Here is a 19,859-nt window from a genome sequence, read left to right as displayed (position 1 = left end):
ACAAAACCACTTCTTTCAAAACAAAAAGTATTAAAAACAACATTCTACAGTTTACTTGAAGTTGTTTTTCTTTGGTTAACGAGAGACACCATACCTACTACATTATTAGAGTACTACTAATGGCATCATGAAAACATCAACAGTACATGCATTCCTCAGCAATTTGCCAAGATATAATATTAAAAAAAAAAACTTTTACAAAATGAAAATGTAAAATTGTGAAATAGTGGTTTCACATAATGCCTTTAGTGTCTTGAAAACTTAAAAAATGGAACAAGTTTTACTTTTTTCTCAGAGGTAAAAAATGAATAAGTGTACAAATAAACAGTGTACCAAAATTTTGTTTGATGACAGAAAATATCATTTAGCCTGAACATGGCAGTGATAATAGTGTAGTATATTATTGCAAGACTCAGCTGATGCATTAAAGTTATTTTCAAATGTCCATCCAGAAAAATTATTATTATAATTGTTTCTTGATAGGCTACATTTTTTGTCACTGTTACTAATACCTTAAGCAGTGAATTTTTCAAAATCAAATCCCAAAACAATATGACACTGCTTTTGGAAAAATATCTTTCTATTAAAAAATTAAAAAAAACACTTACTGTTTGATTGTAATCTCGACAAACTGGTTTGTATGCATTTGTCCCACATACAAAAAGCACATTATTGGACTTCAAGGCAAGAACTCTAATGTAATTTTGACATTCCTCCTGGAATTGTATAATTGAGATTTATTGTAATATAGCTACAACCCTATATGAAATGCAGTAAAGAAAAAGAAAAATGAAGATTGAAACACAAATTTGCTTTATTTAGTAAGCACTAAACTACAATTCCTAAAATATAAGTACTATATTAAAGGCTAAAAGAAACATTGGTTTAAAATCAGTATTGAGAATTCCTGATGTTAAAACTAGCCTACAAATTGTATCCATTATATATCTCAGGATGATCTTATTTTACTTTTCTGTAAAAATAATGTTCCATTTGTATGGTTATTACATCCAATTTCCTTTATAGTTATATTAAAATAATCTTTCAAGTTCTTTCCTGCCAGAGACTTCTCTTTATTACTTTGCTAAGATAAGAATTTTACTTTTTTCCATCTTTGAGGCTTTCTTTAAAATTGACATTAAAACTTGATTTGTACCTCTGACTTTCCTTTCACTCTGCACGTATGGATATCCTCATCAGATGAGTACCACTCAAGCCGCTAAAACACAGAAGGAACGAAAATGAACACATTTGTCACAAAGTGCAACTACTTTTGATAGCACACTGCATTCAAACTAAGAAACAAAGTGCCTTGTAAAAAACATACACTCTTTGTATGGAAAAGTTTTTGTGCCTAATTTAAACCTCAGAATACTGACATACCATATATGAGTTATGTCAGAATACACTTCAAAATTACTAAGGGGAGCAAACAACAAAAATTTACAAAAATAAAGTTGGGTAAAAAAATACTATAATTCTAACAGCTAATCTTCCATAAGAAAAAACATTAAGTGCTCCATTCTATCTTTAATGTTAATTTTCATTAAGTGTATTGTTTAGAATGTTTAATATATCTATTTTGTAATACTTTGGAGTTTCTTTTTATCACTTGATGTTTATAATAAAGATTAGATTGCATTGTTAGCTTATTATATGAATTTAGAATTAACCTGAACCTTATAAGTTAGCTAAGCTTCACGATACATTTTTTGGAAATATGGCCAATAATACTGCTAATAGTTAGGGAATTCAAATGTTGAAACAATGCATTCTTAGCAAATTCTAGAAGTAAGAAGAGTGCATATATTTATATACTTTCATTACGAGGTTGATTTTAGTTCTCACCTATTTACATGGCTTGTTTTTATCAGAAGTTGATGTTTTCATTTTCTAAAACTGTGTACTTCATTTAATATAAACTTGCTTTAATTAAAGAAAACAAACATACCACATCAATATTGCAATAAAAATTATCCCTTGTTTTTGTTTCTACCATGTAGTACATTATAAATGAGGCAACAATTCTAGGCTAATGACCTTTAAGAAATTAAGATGTTTTTAGTAAACTTTTCTTTAAAAAATTACATTTCATTGGAAAAATCAGTTAGATTTTATTTGAATAAACAGAATGGAAGGTCAGCAAAACCTTTTTAAAAATTAATTTTTGCAGCACTGATAAGTCTGTTCTGTCCATAGACTATAAAATGGAATCCATTTCTTCTATTTCTGTATTGGCCATCTGCTTTCAGATCATAATCATAGATTTCAGATATGTGTATAAAACATATGATACAACTACTTTTAATAATAAATAATCCCAACATTTAATATTTAACTTAAATACCCAAGATTTACACTTATAACCCAAAAATTTTTAAAATTCATAACTAGCATTCAAATTCCTTAAACTCAAGTGAGCACAAGAATGTTTGAGATATCTATCACTACACTTAATATAAGTATTTTTTACTCTATACAAACTTCTAATAATTTTTCCTATCCATTACATTATTTGTAGGAATTTATAAAAGGAAACTCATTAAACTGATAACACTGAAAATTAGCTCTAGCTTATTTCATTTGTTAGTAATGGTTTTGAAAACCATTACCACTGAACACAGTCTGATAAAATAATATTAATGGAATTGTAAGTTTACTGTTTTATCAGTATGAAAGTGGCATGGAAGCAACAACATCAATTAAGATAATTTCTTTCAGTTATTAAATATATTCAAACAAGGATTCTATTATCTAGCTAATTATGAAATAACTCAGAGTGGGAAGGTGCCATGTAAATTATACAAAACTTATTTATGTACAGGTAAAATTGAATCTGAAAAAGAATGTTTATTAACACACACATTTCCAGAAACAGCTGTGGGATAAATTAAAGGATTATGCAAACTATAGTGCCCCAACTGTCATATACGATTCAAACGTTTCAATACTGATGGTATTTGTTCTTTTAGATGCAAATGCCAAATATGAGCAAGAATTGAGAAGAATACAAACTCATTCATTAAATGCACATATGCCCACATATACACAGTGCCGTACAAACATCAACTGCACAAAATTAAATATACTATTTAAAATATTACAAATTAATGTTGCTGTTCAACTAGCTTATGCTATACTAAATTGTGCTAACTAACAAAAGCATGATTTTTTCAGTGTAGGTCAATGCACTACCCTTGTTATTATTACTCTGTCTCATAGCTGCCCAGTGGATAAAGTACTGCTCTCTTGGATAAGTACAATATATGAACATGTATGGAACTGCAATGCATTGCACACAGCATTGTTATGGAATTAGGATTACAATTCATAACAAATCACACAAAAAAGCGAATGAATGAATGATTTCCTGAAACCCATTACACAATACTTCTCATAAGTAGAGTAAGTGCAAAATAATTTCAAAGATAAAATTTAACAGCTGTAAAAAATAGTTATTTATGACCACCAGATAGCACCTGTATTTAAATCCAAGAGTGTCTATCCACATGCTGGATTTCAACACAAGCTCATTTGAGCTATACTACTAAAGAGATGTAGATTTCAACTGTGCTCTTGTCATTCCATTAAAAGATAAGTGAATAAAACACAAATACAGAAAAGTGTTATTTTATTTCTGTTTAGTAAGACCAACATATACATTAATGTGCTCCTAGTTAATCCCGTAAAGAAACGTAGATCACAAATTTAATATTTCACAAAATCCATCAGATTCAAACTTTTAAAATATTTTAAGACTAGCTCCAACAGATGCAATACCCATTCTATGAATAAAGTTAATAATTCAATGTATCTGTATATCTATATTACACTTGATTTTTTTGTTATTTTGAAATGATGTGGCCTATAAAAGATGATAGCAATTGAAATAATTTCACAAGAATTCATGATTCACAAATTCTGAACAAAAAGTCATTAAACAATCATAAACCTTTCAGCCAATAAACATAAGTGCTTTCTTTACAAATCACGCAAAATTACTGTAACTGAAACCCCCATTTGTTATCCCCAAAAGATTTAATATTTTTATGCCTACAGCATTATATAAAACTCACTTTAATTATTTTTATGAGGAAAGCCATCACCTACTGTATGGAAGTACTGAATGCTTTGAGCCATTACATAAAATGCTATAACTTTTTTTTATGCTGTTAAAGTATGTCATTTAATTCAATTATAATAAGTATATTCTTAATACTTAGGAACATTTGTTGATATTTGAACACAGTTTTTGCCATATTTAAACTTTTTATAAACATATGGTTCCTGAAAAATGTCACTAAACATGATATCCAACCAAGAATAGTTTATTAAACATATTTATAGTTTAAATATTTATAGCCCAGTTTAAGAACTTTATTTTCTTGGAAACGATATACGAAGATAGTGTGATAATCACACCATGTTAAAGGCACTCTACAGTTTCATTAATATTTTTAAGAACTTCCTAAAAAAGATTAACTATGTCTATGTTCAACTAACTTAATTGTAATACACTAGAATCTTATGCTAATGAAAAGATGATTAATTTTTCACATTTTCTAATACATTTCGGCATAACTACCAAACTTCAGAACTAATTTCTACACGTCTTACTGCTAATCTAGTTAGTTAACTGCAGTCCTACATTTAACTTTTTTTGTGAAAGGAATCTTAAAATGTGTCTTACCTTTTTTTCTTGTAAGGTTGCTAAGCTGATGTTATATACGATGTTTCTAAAGACAGAGACAAACATTTATTATGAAACAATCTATCATAGTAACTTTGATTGACTTCAAGTTCTAGCAAATGATTAAGGAACTTTGTAATATTGCATCATCTATGCCTAAATGTCCCCTTTGTTGTAAAGAGGAAATAATAATGTAGGAAAATGCCATTAATCAATGAAGGGCATTATGGTTTCTGTCCTTATATTACTCATCTGAGAACAAAGAAGTTTCTGATGATGAATAAAATTAAATGTATAATATAAATTCAAGATAACCAATTGGTTTAACTGCATACTGTAAACATACTTTATTAAATGACTATCAATAAACAAGAGGAAAAAGCAAGAAAGTTGAAAACAACCAAAAATACAGGTCAGCAATGTAAAGCAAGAAATTCAGTATATGTAACTACAATACAAAATTAGAGCTATATTTAATCAAAAATTTTTTTTAAAATGTGAGGTTTGATGAAAAGTTGTGTCACATATGAGGTTTGATGAAAAGTTGTGTCACATATGAGGTTTGATGAAAAGTTGTGTCACATATGAATCCCATGAAAAATTAATGACACTGATACAAACCATATTTTGTTTCACAAAATTTTAAATAAAGTTTTTTGGTTTTCATCAATAATGATAAAAGTACAGGTAATGTACAGTAAACAATTGATAATTTTATTTCTTGAAACCAACAGCAATACTTGAGATAGAAGAATAGACCTATAAAACTTAAAAACATGAGAATCTTACATGTTTAAAACATCTTTGAATCCCTTGTGGAAACAAATACTTTGGTATGACCATATTAGACTTAAATTAAAAGTACTTAGAACAGCATTAAAGTGATATATTTATTTCTTTTTGCTGGGAAACTGAAGCTTATACTTTCATATCAAATTACACTACGGTTTCAGAAAGGCTGCTTTGCACCCACCATATCTAAACAGAAAACTTAACTGACTTTGGAAATCCCTTTTAAAAGAATAATTTAGTCTTTTAAAATTTTCTTTCATTTGTAAATCTTGCAAGCCCATGTGATACAATAAATAAATTTATTTTTCACAAATTCTTTAAATTTGTCTCAACTACTTTTACTTCTTAACATTCTCATACTGATTTATTTTGTAAACAAATTTCTCATTTCCCAACAAATACTGTTTGATGTCATAAAATGTTACATTGAACTTACTTTGCTCCCACCAGAAGATAGTTACCATCCCTCTCCAACAACTTGAAATGGTCACTGTGCGTTTGATTCCCTGGAAATCTGTCAACTTTATGCTCCTCTGAAATAAATAATTTTTTTTTTCTTTAGCCAGGAAGATTTTGCATGGTGGTATTAATATTCTAAATTGCATATTTTATGATCTCAAAACATATTTAACTCATCACAAATAATTTTAATTCATTATAATGATTTTTGGTTGTAAGAAATATATCTTAAAATTCAGACAGTTACTGACAAATGTTTTGATTGTAAGATGTTAATTTTATACAGTTAGTTCATCCCATTAATAAAACTGAAACAAAGCAGACACACTCATGATTTTTTTATGTGTATAAATCCAAAATCAGATAATGTATAAGGATGTACTGGTACCATGACACAGCTAAGAATAACTTACTGTGTTTTACAACCCACAAGTATAAATATGCCTGGCCTATATTAGTATATGAATGTGTTTTTCCTTTAAAAATCTACTTTTCAAACCTTACACTGAACTGAATGAATACACTCAATTATAATGTTTTAGTATACAGATGTACTAGCAATAACAGTGAGTAATCTGAACTGTAAAAGTAATTTACAATTATATGCTACCTTGGATACTAACTGAGCACTTGTTTGAGTTAGTTTATCAAAATTATTAACATTCATTCTATTGTTCATCCTGTTTTTATATATGGTATTAAATATATGATCTCAAAATGTACACACAAAAACAACTCTGAATAAGAACCTGGTCTCTTTTCATTTACATATATTTTGCATGCATTGATATATTAACAATGACATTCTGAATTTCAAATATACACTTTTATGTAGACTACTTTTAGATTGTCTACCAAGTTTGCATATTGAACTGAAATATATCCCTAGTGATTTTGACTGTTTACACTGTTAAAAATACACCAACCAAAATAACTAAGTTATAAATATTTTATTTCATTTAAAAATACATAAAACTGGCATATGACACTTTAGGTGTTACATTCCTCCATCATTACTCCCCTCCCCCCCAAGGGACAATTTTCACAACTGTCATACTGCATGACCTTACTTCATCAAAATGTCTAGTTAATTCTCAACTGTACCACCACATTTGATTTGTGTTAATATACTAGAATATAAAAATTAATACACTTATGAATGACACTGAGAAATTTGTTAGTAATTACAGTGGGTATCTTTCACATAGCTATCACTATCCTAGATTTGGAAGTGTGTGTTTTTTTTTGTTTTGTTTTTTATTAACACTTAAACTAAAAATACCTGTTTCTCAGGCATTTTACACATATACTCAATAACACAGCCATATATAGCTGTAATAAAGCTAGATACAAAATACGACATGATTTCACTTCATTTGTACTCATAAATCAATACTTTGGGGAAAAAAAAAAATCTAAAAACATGCCTGGAGAAAATCTCCATCTGCAAGATTAACGAGTTGAGGTTCGTCACCACGATGACGAGAAATCAAAGGGATTGTGTTACTGAAAGAAGAAAATCACATGACGCAGCCTTAGGCGATTACACAGTTTTCAATACATATGCAAATCTATTAGTCTAGTTTCAATGTATCATCCCTATTCACTTTCGCTTGAAGAGAGTTCATGCTAACATAATTCCAGTACGAAGACAGCTAATAACAAGGATCTTTGTTAGCTTTTCAGTTTTACACATATACAGTAAATAACATTTTTAACGAAAATAATTAATCGTACAGTCAAGCAGATGTAAGAAAAGGAACCATTAAAAAGTGCGTGTTCTTAAAAGGAGGTGAGTTCGCACTTTGAGTACTTAAATTGTTTATTTAAATAAAAAAAATTATCTTAAAGTCGTTTCTGATATAAAACAAACAAGATATAACGACATTCAATCTTAGAATTAATGTTTACCACGCAGAATTATAAGGTTAAGAGCTTAATGAATGTGATCTGTCTGCAATCAGCAAGTTTATAATTGTAGAAGATGAACAGCAAACACAAGCTGCAACTATCATCTAGGGCGCAAATTGGCAGCAAGTTAAAAAACAAGTCGCAAACCACCTCTGAAATGTTCCGTCGTTCACCCTATGAAATAACGGCAGAAGCATGCATATATTCTCTTTGTAAACATACGCATCTGTATAAAACGTCCTCAAATTACAACATATAAAATAATGATTTTTAATTTTGCTTTTCTGACATCGAGTAAATAAATAAACTTTCCCACGCCATTTTGTTCCCTTCCACACTATTCAGAGCTGTATCTACAGTCCTCACTCACACACTACACAGAGCTATATCTACAGTCCTCACGATACCTGACAAAATTCATCGTCAGGCATTATAAAGCGCTGAACATTTTAATGTGTGGTGATTCAAGAATGTTTTATCATGAATATAACTTTGGAGCAAACTTCAATAAAAAATACGTCACTTCACATTTGAGAGATGTTAATTATTTCGGTAACCCGACTGACAAATATAGTTCTCATGCTGCTAAGTTATTTCCAAATACTCAATAAAAAAACAAAAGACGTGTATTAATATTACTTATCTGATATATTATGTTGGAAAACTTCCGTGGTGGAACAAAACAATTCCAAGTTCACGTGGCAGTGCCCATGCAATGAGTGTGTTTAATTGTGCTCTATTGAAGTGGAAGCAAGCTAAATACCACGAATAACGTTCGAACTGAGGACATTTATATAAAACACGAGGAAATACAGGTTTCGACTTTTATTAAAGGCAAAATCAAGTGGCCCTATTCAAGCAGTTTCATCAATTGAAAAAAAATTATATACTTAAAAAGCAAAACGTGGACGTATCAGGAGCATACAACCCTCAACTGACACCGAAATTAAACTATCGGGTAACGTATAAAAAAACTCAACCTTCCAAACTTGTTTTTTTACTTCTTGCTACGCATTTCACAATTAAGTAACAATGGAAAGTATCCCGAGCTTAAGATGCCAATTTGCATGTCTACGTTGATTAAAACATCAGACACTAACACTTGTTCCTATTTATATGCAAACTAGAATATACTTAAAAGCTCATAAGGAACTAAAAACAAACGAATACCAGTGTACTGCACTTAATCAAGCAAGTAATACAGCAGACAAATCGCTCTTGCAATTTGCTTAATTACAAAACAATATTTCCTTGTATACCTTTTCACTTGATTAGCAAGAAAAACTAAAACTAAGATAAGCTCCTGAATATAAAATGAAACATTTAATTAAACAGGCCAGTCTTACGTGTTTCTAATAATTGCACACAAGTTCTTATTTTCCTTTTTTTTTTTACTTACAAATTACTGATAGCACTTTGTTTTTAATCATTCAGAGAAAAAAAAAAAACTTAAAATTCGTAGATAAAATAATTCCTTTAGGGTGAAAAAGTATTTCATTGTTTCGTATTTCACGTCTAATGAAAATTAAATTAATTTGGTAAACGTTCAATATAACAGATGGACTAAAACTCGTCGGATTGGTTTACCATATTTTCAGAAACTGTTTACCAACCTTGTTCAGTGATATTTAGAGAATAAACGTTAAAATAATCACGTGGATTGACGAAGAATATCAGTTAATCTGAAAATGCAATACAGCCTGTAGATCAAAATAGTTTTTGAATTTTAACCAATACTATCATATTGAAAACATACTGAAAATTTAAGAACATTTTGAAACAAATAAATTCGAAAGGTATTAACCACAAACTGTAAGTATGCACACACACACACGTCTTTTGGTTATGCTTTCACATTTAATAATCAAGTGTTATAATGTTATATCCACTGCTGTTTTATTTTAGTGAGTGCTTAACTTTTACCTTCATATTTCTATTTTGTGTGAAATCAAAAATCAATAAATTTTAAATACTGTGATTATAGTTTTAAGGATTTCCCTATTGAATAATGAGTCCAACCATATTAAGCCAAGTAGCTGTTTCGACTTCTTGACATTCATATCAACGTACAATAACCAAAAAGTAGCCTCACATGTGTGATTATTGAAACCACGCCCACTTCAAGAGAAGACCAATCACAAAACACTGCTCTTCAAAAAAAAAAAAAAACACAAGTTGAGAGTTCTGATTGTAATTTTTTTTTCTTTTATTGCTCTTTACATCAATGATACATAAACACATCTACAACTGTTCTCAAGTAAGGCGAATAAATATCTACTTAGGAAAAGTAGGACTGTTTGATTATGAAAAATGTTACTTCAGATTTGTGTGTAGTGTAATAAATGTTTATCAGTCAGACGGCTGAGGGCAGAAATTCTCTGGCGCCAACTGAATAATCGATACTTCCACACATTTATTGTAAAACGTATGGGGGAGACGAACAAGAAGCAGGATGCCCTTAGGGCACCAACTATCTTTGTTTAACTTCCGAGATAGCTTTGGAAATATAATACATAGCGTTTTCTTAAATAGTTGTTATACATTCAAACATAGTTGGTGCACCATTTTAAATTATTTACTACTGTGTAATATGTAGCAACATTTAGAGCTAAAGTTTTCTCTGCTTTCAAAGCAACTTTACTATCAAATCACTTAAAAGCAAATTGCACTACCTCTCAGCGTCGATCAGTTTGTTTTCATACGCGTATTCACATTTTGTTTATTAAGTAATCTAGCAATCACGCACTAAAGTTTCTAAAATAATCCCAGAAACTGTAAGTTAATCTAAATTCCTTTCCACCATATAAGAAAATGAAAAATACAATTTAACAGTGAATATAAACAAAGGTCGGAGTTTTTATAATGGAAAATTCTGCGATCCCCTGAACCGTATACTTTCATTGATTTTGAGATTCTTAAAATACATATTTGACTCATTATTTTGCATCTATTTTTCCAAAGGCCAAAGTTCACGTGTAGTACTCAAATTATAAACTATGGAAATGAGAAAAAGTTATATAACTCGATTCAGTACTTTACTCCTGCTAGTTCAGATATGTTAGCCCTAATATTTCAGGCTCCCGTCTGAATTATTTTAGCATTATTATGTACCAAAAATAAATTATAAAAACTAACATCAAGGAGCGAATTTGATCAATACTTAAAACTTAGAGGTTCAACAGCTTAATCAAAGCGAAAAAAAATTACCACGAGAGATTCAAACCAACCTGCTAGGGTTAGTTATTTCTAACGAATCTAGGTTGTAAAGAGCGGATAAACAATTTTATGCTGTTTCGTCTAAAATGTTTCAGCACATTCAGTATATCGAAGTACAATTAACAACCGATGTTTTGACCTAACGAAAAGGCATATCATGATTACCATTTGATATAACTTATCGAAGCTAATTCGTTTTTACACATACAAATAAGAAGCACAAAACGTGCACACACCCTCATCCTTACAAGAGAACTTTATACAATCACATGCGGAGCACCTTCGACATCAGTGTGCAAAATAAACCAATTTTGAAGACCAAAAATTTTACTGCGTACTATCTAGGATTTACCAAGGCGAGAAATACGTGACACTAGTATAATTGTTTTTGGACCTCAGACCTGATTCAGTTACTGAAATAATACGTTCAGATCTCACTCGAACTAAGTTTTCTGTTCGTCGAGAACTCGTTGACAGTATAAAAATTATCCAATTCTAAGTTTAAACAGTTTATTTTAAAACAAGTGTTACTGTCACGAAAATAAATTAATTTTATCTGATAAGTTTATCACGTTGAAACCATAAAATCACAGAACTTTACTGTTCATTGTCATTACAAACTCGTCTTAAGTTTCATGACGAATACCAATGTTTAGCCTGAAAGACGTAAGCCTGTCATGTCAGATAACAAAGTATTAGTTGAAGCAAATACTATTTAGCAGACCATCAAAAAAAGAGGAAGTGGAGTTATACGGCAATGACTTGAAATTCCTAATCTATTTATCTCCAAACCCCGTAATGTGAGGACTTGGTAAAGTGCAAGCTCCCAGTTATAACCAGCACTCACGCAACCCAAATAAAAAGTCACCCTGCTCTGTTACGTAACAGATTTCTGGCGTATTCAACGTGAATAACATTTATTAAAATTTTTACCATAGAGAAAATTCAACCATTTACAATGTCCATTAAAAATCGACTGTCGACAACTTTAAAGCAAAAAAATTACAAAATTACTTTGTAACAAAGTTTTTATCCATTCCTTTAACTTGAATATTTTCAAACTTTTTCGTACATATGTTATGTGATTTTAATACAGACCGTTAGACGAAGTATTCTAATTTCCTCTCATACCAGTTACCCAATGAAGAGGGTGATTCACCTAGGTATACCATGTGCTCGAAAGACAATACAATGTGAAAGTATACACTAATTTTTGCCACTGAGTCACGTGTTTCTTGATGATACGACCTCCATTCTTTTTCAATGGGAATGACCAACAATGACGTGGTAGTGCACAAGCTCTGGGAAAGATTACTATTACATATTCCGAGTAAATAATGAATCACTGTTATCAGTTCTGAGCAGTTCTACACACTTCCGGCAGATAATTCTAAGAGCTTTCAAACTCTCAGTAAAAGCACAGTCTTCTGTAAAACTCGTTGTTTTCGACTGTTCGATGAAAAACTAAATAGCCACATTTGTTACACAGCATCCAGCCACTTTCTTTCACAATTATATTCAAAATCAGAGAATACAGATTTACTCCTGAAAACATTTTATGTCGACCTTCTGGTTATTCTGCGAAATGTACCTGATTACTCAGTGCATCTTAGAATACCATAAATTAAACAACTACAATGCAAGTTTCTTGTACATCAACTTATATTTGGAGACGTTTTACATGAAAATCAAATCTCAATTTGTTTTTATTCTTGAATTTCTCTGTATAAAGAATAGGAAAACCCGTTGTCTGTAATTAAAATTACATATGAAGGTGGAGGATTTTTTCAACGACAATTTATGCGACACGTGGGCTAAACGGTCACTTGGGACTCGTACAGAGCCACCCCTAATTAAAACTGAGGGAGGCCAGTAAGAAGCCGCTCTTGAATGGAGTAATGGGATATGCCGTCATAACGTCTCCAGAGCTGAAGGTTCGGAACAATTATATTGACAAGCAGCGGTTCGAACCTTGTATTTTCAGATATACACCCAAGCATGCTGACCATCATGCCACCCGCGACCCGACGTAGGATAGTTGACATTAAGTGCTCAAGTTAACTGTAAACCTTGACAGTCTTCGAAATCCTTTCCTGGGAAAATAGCTTATAAATTCAAAATAATTAGATGATCAATTCTCCCATCCTACTATTATATAAACATATTTAGCTCCAATGGGTGGTAGTTTTTAGTATCGAAAGAGGTCGCCTGATGTTACTTGAAACTGTGAGTTTCAAATAATTTTAGCACAAGTTTTGTGTGATACAAGGTATCTATTTATATTGCAAGCTGAGGGTACGCGTCCTTTATCCACGTTTCAAACTTTAAAAAGTGGGAATGGATAGCGTGATAAATAACGCACAAATCCTAACATTCACACAATTTATTTATAACATTACGGTATTCATAACTGCTCACCAACAATTTTGTATAGGCTTTAAGAACTCCATATGTATATAATTTAAGCATGATATACACTGAACAATTGTCAAGATGACTTTGCAGGAAGAAGTACTTGCCAAAGTAACAGTGGTAGGGGTGTTTTCTGTTACCCGCTTTCAATACCTAGTTTTTAATGTCATTCCATGGTGTTTCACCTAAAAATTAATTGACAGTCATTGGTCGCAGAAGTTTCTTATAAGCCAAAGTTGAAACGTCATGGGTCAAAGTGGGAAGGGAGTATAGCTCAAGAAACAGCTCTTCGTATAAGTTTTATGGTGGCTGTTGGAGCAGAAACTTTCAGCTGAGTTTATGTATTATTGCAATAATGGCGTCCATTTTTTTCACTGAATTCCCCCATAGAGAGTGCTAGCGCACTCGATGAGGTATACAAGACGTTTGTGTGTCCTCTGCCACAATGTACGTTGTATTACAGAATGCAGTAAACTTGCATCAAACTAAAAAACGCTCAATAACAGCAACAATGAAGTTGCAGAAGGTGATGAAGCCCAATAACATGCCTCTTGTTCCAATCTATCATCCTACAAAGTTCGGTTGAGATTGGCCCAGCGATCTAGTGGTAATCAGACAACAGACATTTTGTGCTTTATATAATAAGATGTTTGGCGGAGTTTACATAAACAGTAGTTTCAACAATCAACACATCGACCTGCGTATTTTTAACAAACATATATTAGCATAATACCAATTACACGGGCGATCGTGCAACTAATTCTGCTGAAATTGTTATAATAACATAACCCTAGGTAACGTATGAAAAGATATATCTTTATCAAAATACGTTTCTTATTCGTACTACACGTCTCTGGCTTTGCCAATTACGTAACAGAAAAGATGTTGGAAACAGAAGGCATTTTTTCACATGTTGATGGATCAGATCTTTGATCCAATATAACGCCAATACAACAGCATTACCCTGATGGGATTAATCTCTTCTTCAGTCTAACCCTTACATTTTTTGTCAAAGATTTAACACAGATGGCGCGACGAAACGTCTCGATGGAAATCGTAAACTACGTTAAAATACTCAACGCTCCTACATACGTTTAACGTGTACATTTCATCATAATGACTTTTATACGAAATTGCCAAGATGGTAGTAAAACACCTCATGCCGTCTTCACGTGTTTCTCAATTCGTTACTTTCCCTTTCCTCTAGTTTAGCAGCCCAAAATTAGGGATGGTTTGCGTGAATATTCGAAATAAACTAAACCAATACATTAGATTTTGCTAAACATGCTCTAAAACAGTAATTACCCTCCCTCATTTGAGTGTAATTCTCATAAAACTACCTGATTATTTTGGTGAGATGTGAATCAGGAAAGTTATTCAATTCTAAAATGTATTTAAAATGTAAGGATTAACATATATTTACATACAAATTTTTAAAAAGTCAAGATTACATAAACAGAATACGCCTATCCGCTCTCTGACGTTTGGTCCCAACCACACATTACTCTTCGTTGTAATAATACATAAAATACAACAAACAGTACAAGATACAGAAGTACTGTACATCCGCCAGTAGCTTACCAATAAAGGTTTGTTTTGTTTTGAATTTCGCGCAAAGTTACACGAGGGATATCTGTGCTAGCCGTCTCTGATTTAGGAGTGTAAGACTAAAGGGAAGGCAGCTATTCATCACTACCCACCGCCAACTCTTGGGCTACTCTTATAACGCCCTCATGGCTGAAAGGGCGAGCATGTTTGGTGCGAAGGGGATTCAAACCCGCGACCCTCAGATTACGAGTCGAACGACTTCACTCGTTTGTCCGGGGTCCTGAAGTATTTTTTTAACTTTTTTAAACTTTAGTTAGCTCTAGTAATCTCAAGTCAGCTTCAACTATTTGTTACTTATTGCAAATAAAACTGGTACCTCACGCATAGTTATTAACATTATAAACTGGCAATGAAACTAAGAAACCTGCCATTATGAAAAATCCAACCTGAATACACTTGTTCAGTAAAGGAATTATACATCCTAAACATTCACCACAATATAAATTTCTTCTCCAATATATGATTTAATTTGACAGTATAGGTAATGTAATCCAGAAATTATTTTCAAAAATTTGTAAAATGTCTCAAAACGTATTGCCATCTGGTAAGTAGTGTTCTTCTAATTTGTAGAATAGCTAGTGGAATTAAGAGCTGGGTAAGGTTAAGGTTATTTAATCCAAGACCATTTTATGTCGTAATTCAGTTTTGATGTTGCTAAGTAACACCCTTTATTATCTACAAAACAGAGGCAGATCAAGGTTAGGAGACAGCATGTAGGTGGCACCCAAATCAAGCTAGCTGTCCCTAATTTAGCAGTGTAAGACAAAGAGGAAAGGCAGTTAGTCATCACCGCCAACTCTTGGGCTACTCTTTTTCCTACGAATAGTGGAATTACCCGTCACCTTTTAACGCCCATACACCTGAAAGGGCGAACATGCTTGGTGTGACGGGGATTCGAACCAGCGACCCTCGGATTACGAGTCTCGTGCCCTTAAATAAAATGCACATTTTAACTGTTTTGTTTACGAAATTCTACGAGTCCATGAGTGTACGAAAAGGAAAAAAATGTTATGTAATCCACAATATATTTGCTAATTACAGTGACGCCAATACCACGACTCATCAAGCCTGCTGGGCTGCAAACACAATGTTCTGGGAGCTACATAGACATGCCTTTTATAAACGACTATTTGGGCGTGAATGAAATAAAGCAAATAAACTGAAATTAAGTTTTATTTAACTCAACGTTATATTGGCAATTTCACAGGATCATATGTATATTTGTTTATATTTCATTTTAGATTTTAAGCGTCGATACAGAATAACTTGATCCCCCCGAAAAGAGTCACCTGTGTTTAACCACTCATATTACAATATAGTAGTGTGCTGTCAGTCAGTATATACTAAAATGACGTCACAAGGATAACAATAGTTACAATTTGTACTGTCGTAACGTCAGTAAAACGTGCGCATGCCATGAATCACGAGAATTATGCATACTAAGCTACAATATAGCATGACATATGAACTTCAAAAGCAAGAAAGAGAGTTATTTATAACTCTTAATTTTGGGTTTATTTACACTTGAAACAGAACACTTCTGGGGCCCTTGTGAAAGTGCAATAAATATACACCTCAAAAGCAGACTTTCCAGTTAACAGTTTCGTGCCTTTAGAAATAACTGTCGATAAAGGCGGGCGTTTCAGAATGACGCATGTGACGACCAGTAATCGTCCCCCCCCTTTTTTTTTTTTAAGTTTCACTCGCCTGTCGGGGAGATTTTAATGTGTAAACTGAAGGCTTCTGGCAGAGAGTAATATACATTTCTGACTGGGTTTTACATTCGCACAAACCTGTAACTTCACATCTTTCAATTTTTTTTCAGTCCAAAGGTATCACGTTTTAGTTGTTTATTATTCTGTTTTACGTTGCGGTTACAAGTTACACCAATGATTTAATGGCGATGGTATTTCGCCAACTTCATGCGTACTGATTTCTGTTAGATCAGCAACTACATTATTACATAACTGAATATACTTTAATATGTTATTGAATAAAAATTACATATACGTACAGCAACAACAGTACACAACGCACGTATTATTGTACTTTGAGAAAATTATACATTACGTAGTGAGCTGCAATTTATTTACCTTTACATACTCAATTAAAAATATATTTAAACTGATGCACAACACTGTTTAATAAGATCTATAACAAGTTAAATGTACTATAGAAAAATTTTAAAAACTTTGGGATATCCAAGTTTTCGTGTTTGAACAGAATTGGGACTTGGAAATATGGCAACCAAGGATGTGACAATTTATCATAGTAGTAACTGCCAAACCTTTGATTTCAGAGGTACTAGGGAAAAGGCCTGTCATATTAATTTCCACACTTGCGTCACGAAGGGTTTCACCTGTGAGAAAGTTTTATGAAACCTGCAACCTTTAGGTCAAATGAATCGGCCATGATTAGTTGGGCAATGTGAACGTGAACTGCTCGTGTGTAAGAGGAAATTTAATGTTCAAAATATGTATACTATGATGATATTAAGACTTATTAAATGTTCAATCAAAAAGGTGTTAAAACGAACGAATAAAGTTTGTATTTCTTTCTACTACGAAATAGACTTAATTGTGTGTAACTACTGATGAACATGAAAGAAATGGATGGTAATTCTGCAGCGACTGACAGATAGGTCTTGAGCTAACACACAATAAACTTATTGAAGTTAAGATTACATTTCAAGATGATTTAACGTGTCACTGTTTGGTCTCTCAAAGCATGATTTTTAAGTGATTCACTCTTGAATAAACTCAACAATTCACTAGAAAACACCAGCGAAACGCAACGACCATATAACAGGTAGTTCAGTAACTGTCCACTGCATAATAAGGAATGTGCTTGGATTTTAAAAGTATCACACACGTAAGAACAAAAAACAAAACATAAGAACATTTCGTAACTCTTCTTCGGTACCTTTCCTTCATTTTGTAATATTCTTAATCTTTCCTTAAACTTTAAAAAAAAAAAAAGCATAGCCCAGTAATACAGTAACAGTTCAGAGGCGTAGCAGCCTCCCCTGATATAATCTAGACAATGATCACATAATGTTCAGCTTTTATATGTAATAAACTCGTTTTATATAATTAAATTTACAAAAATAAAACTTCTAGAAACACTATTACATCTGTCTTGTTTTAATGACCGTTTAATAAAAATGTAGATTAATTCCAGCCTTTTAATATGCTGTCCTTCCTACAATTTTCTGCACCCCCGAATGGTAAAGCTGGCTACGCCACTATAGAAGTTTGATCTGCAAAAGGGTTTGTTTATATTTTCTACCACAAGGAAACAAGGCGTAAGAGTATTTGTCAATGACTTCTCGAGAATAAGAAAAACCTACGGGGAAAAAATGGTCATTAATTAACTGGTGTTCTATATCAATTTCTGTCTTATATAATCGTATTTCCATATAAAACATTTTTTTTTATTTTTTACAAGAGAAGAAAATAGGGTACTATAAGAAACTTGCTCGGTCACCAAATAGTACAACTTGACCAATAAAATCCACTCCACGTTACGTGATCAGAATGTATCAAGTCTCTCCTAAGTAAACTAATGAAGTGAGGGACAGTGAACCTTGAAAAAAACTACTAGGGCAGGAAGGTCACGTAGTCCAACCGATTCAAGAAACCAGGATACGTGGCTCAAATTAGCCAGTAAATCATTGCTTTAGTGGAGCAACACGATCGTGTTAGTTACGCAAAAGCGACAATACGTTCATTCACATACGCATTTCATAGTGTTAATTCACTCTTAACATTACACAAACCAGTTTTTATAAAATTCTGTGTTCATCAATTACATTTTTGTGTTTCTACCATTATCACTGTAATTAGAAATTGACAAAATGCTATACAACATTTTTACAGTATTTCTTTCCAATGAAACGTATTTACTTATTCAAAATTATTTCTGCGTGTGCAAAAAATATACATTACTTTCTTTCTTCAATAATTCTATTAGTATCTTCAACAACAAACCGAAACAAAGCAGTAATCTTATGTGGCGACTTTGTTCTTTAAGTGCCACGTTTCATCAGAGCTTTTGCACCACTCAACGATTCTAATTATTCCAACTTGAAATGACGTATATATGACTTGTGCCTCTTTCTTAGAAAATAAAGACCTAACTGTGTAGAACTGTATACAGCTCCACATTTGACTTAGATAAAAACGAAATACACCAGCTTAACTGAATGTCAAGTATATACTTCACCGACGTTTTTAAACAACTATAGAGCATTGAATAGGTCTTTTGTACGAAAGCAATACATTTTCACAACATAATGTGAAAAATGTACGTTGACTGGTAACATTACTTAAATTACGAGTTCTCATTATTTAGTTTTATGTCAACAAAGTCATTATCATCACATACCTATTGCCTCCAACAGAATATTTGATCTGATGAAGCCTTTCTTTCAATAACCATTACAGCAAAATAGGAAATGTGCAGAAAAAATTAATGACGAAAATCGAGGACTAGCTCACATCTACAGATAGAACAATAGTAAAGTATTGAAATACTGCTCCCCTGAGACTCAATCATATCTATAGACAGAATAACAAAATACTGAAATACTGTTCCCACGAGACTCAATGAGATCCAAAGGCAGAACAATAACAAAATATTGAATTACTTCTCCTACAAGACTCAATGGCATCCAAAGGCAGAACAATAACAAAATATTAAAATACTGCTCCCACAAGACACAATGACATCCAAAGGCAGAACAATAACAAAATACTGAATTACTACTCCC

General features: G+C 32.1%; 1 protein-coding gene across 1 annotated transcript in view; it reads right to left on the bottom strand.

Moving 5' to 3' along the window:
• LOC143238345 (semaphorin-1A-like) overlaps positions 1–19,859 on the bottom strand; it is a 124,788-nt gene that overhangs the window by 54,224 nt on the left and 50,705 nt on the right. Inside the window, 4 exon segments of the mRNA XM_076478497.1 lie at positions 609–716; positions 1,157–1,219; positions 4,691–4,736; positions 5,919–6,015. Coding sequence (XP_076334612.1) covers positions 609–716; positions 1,157–1,219; positions 4,691–4,736; positions 5,919–6,015 — 314 coding nt within the window.

Source organism: Tachypleus tridentatus, chromosome 13 (genome assembly GCF_004210375.1).
Source record: "Tachypleus tridentatus isolate NWPU-2018 chromosome 13, ASM421037v1, whole genome shotgun sequence".
Lineage (NCBI taxonomy): Eukaryota > Metazoa > Arthropoda > Merostomata > Xiphosura > Limulidae > Tachypleus > Tachypleus tridentatus.
Note: the sequence above shows the minus strand (reverse complement) of the source record. Positions and strands in the feature narration are given on the sequence as shown.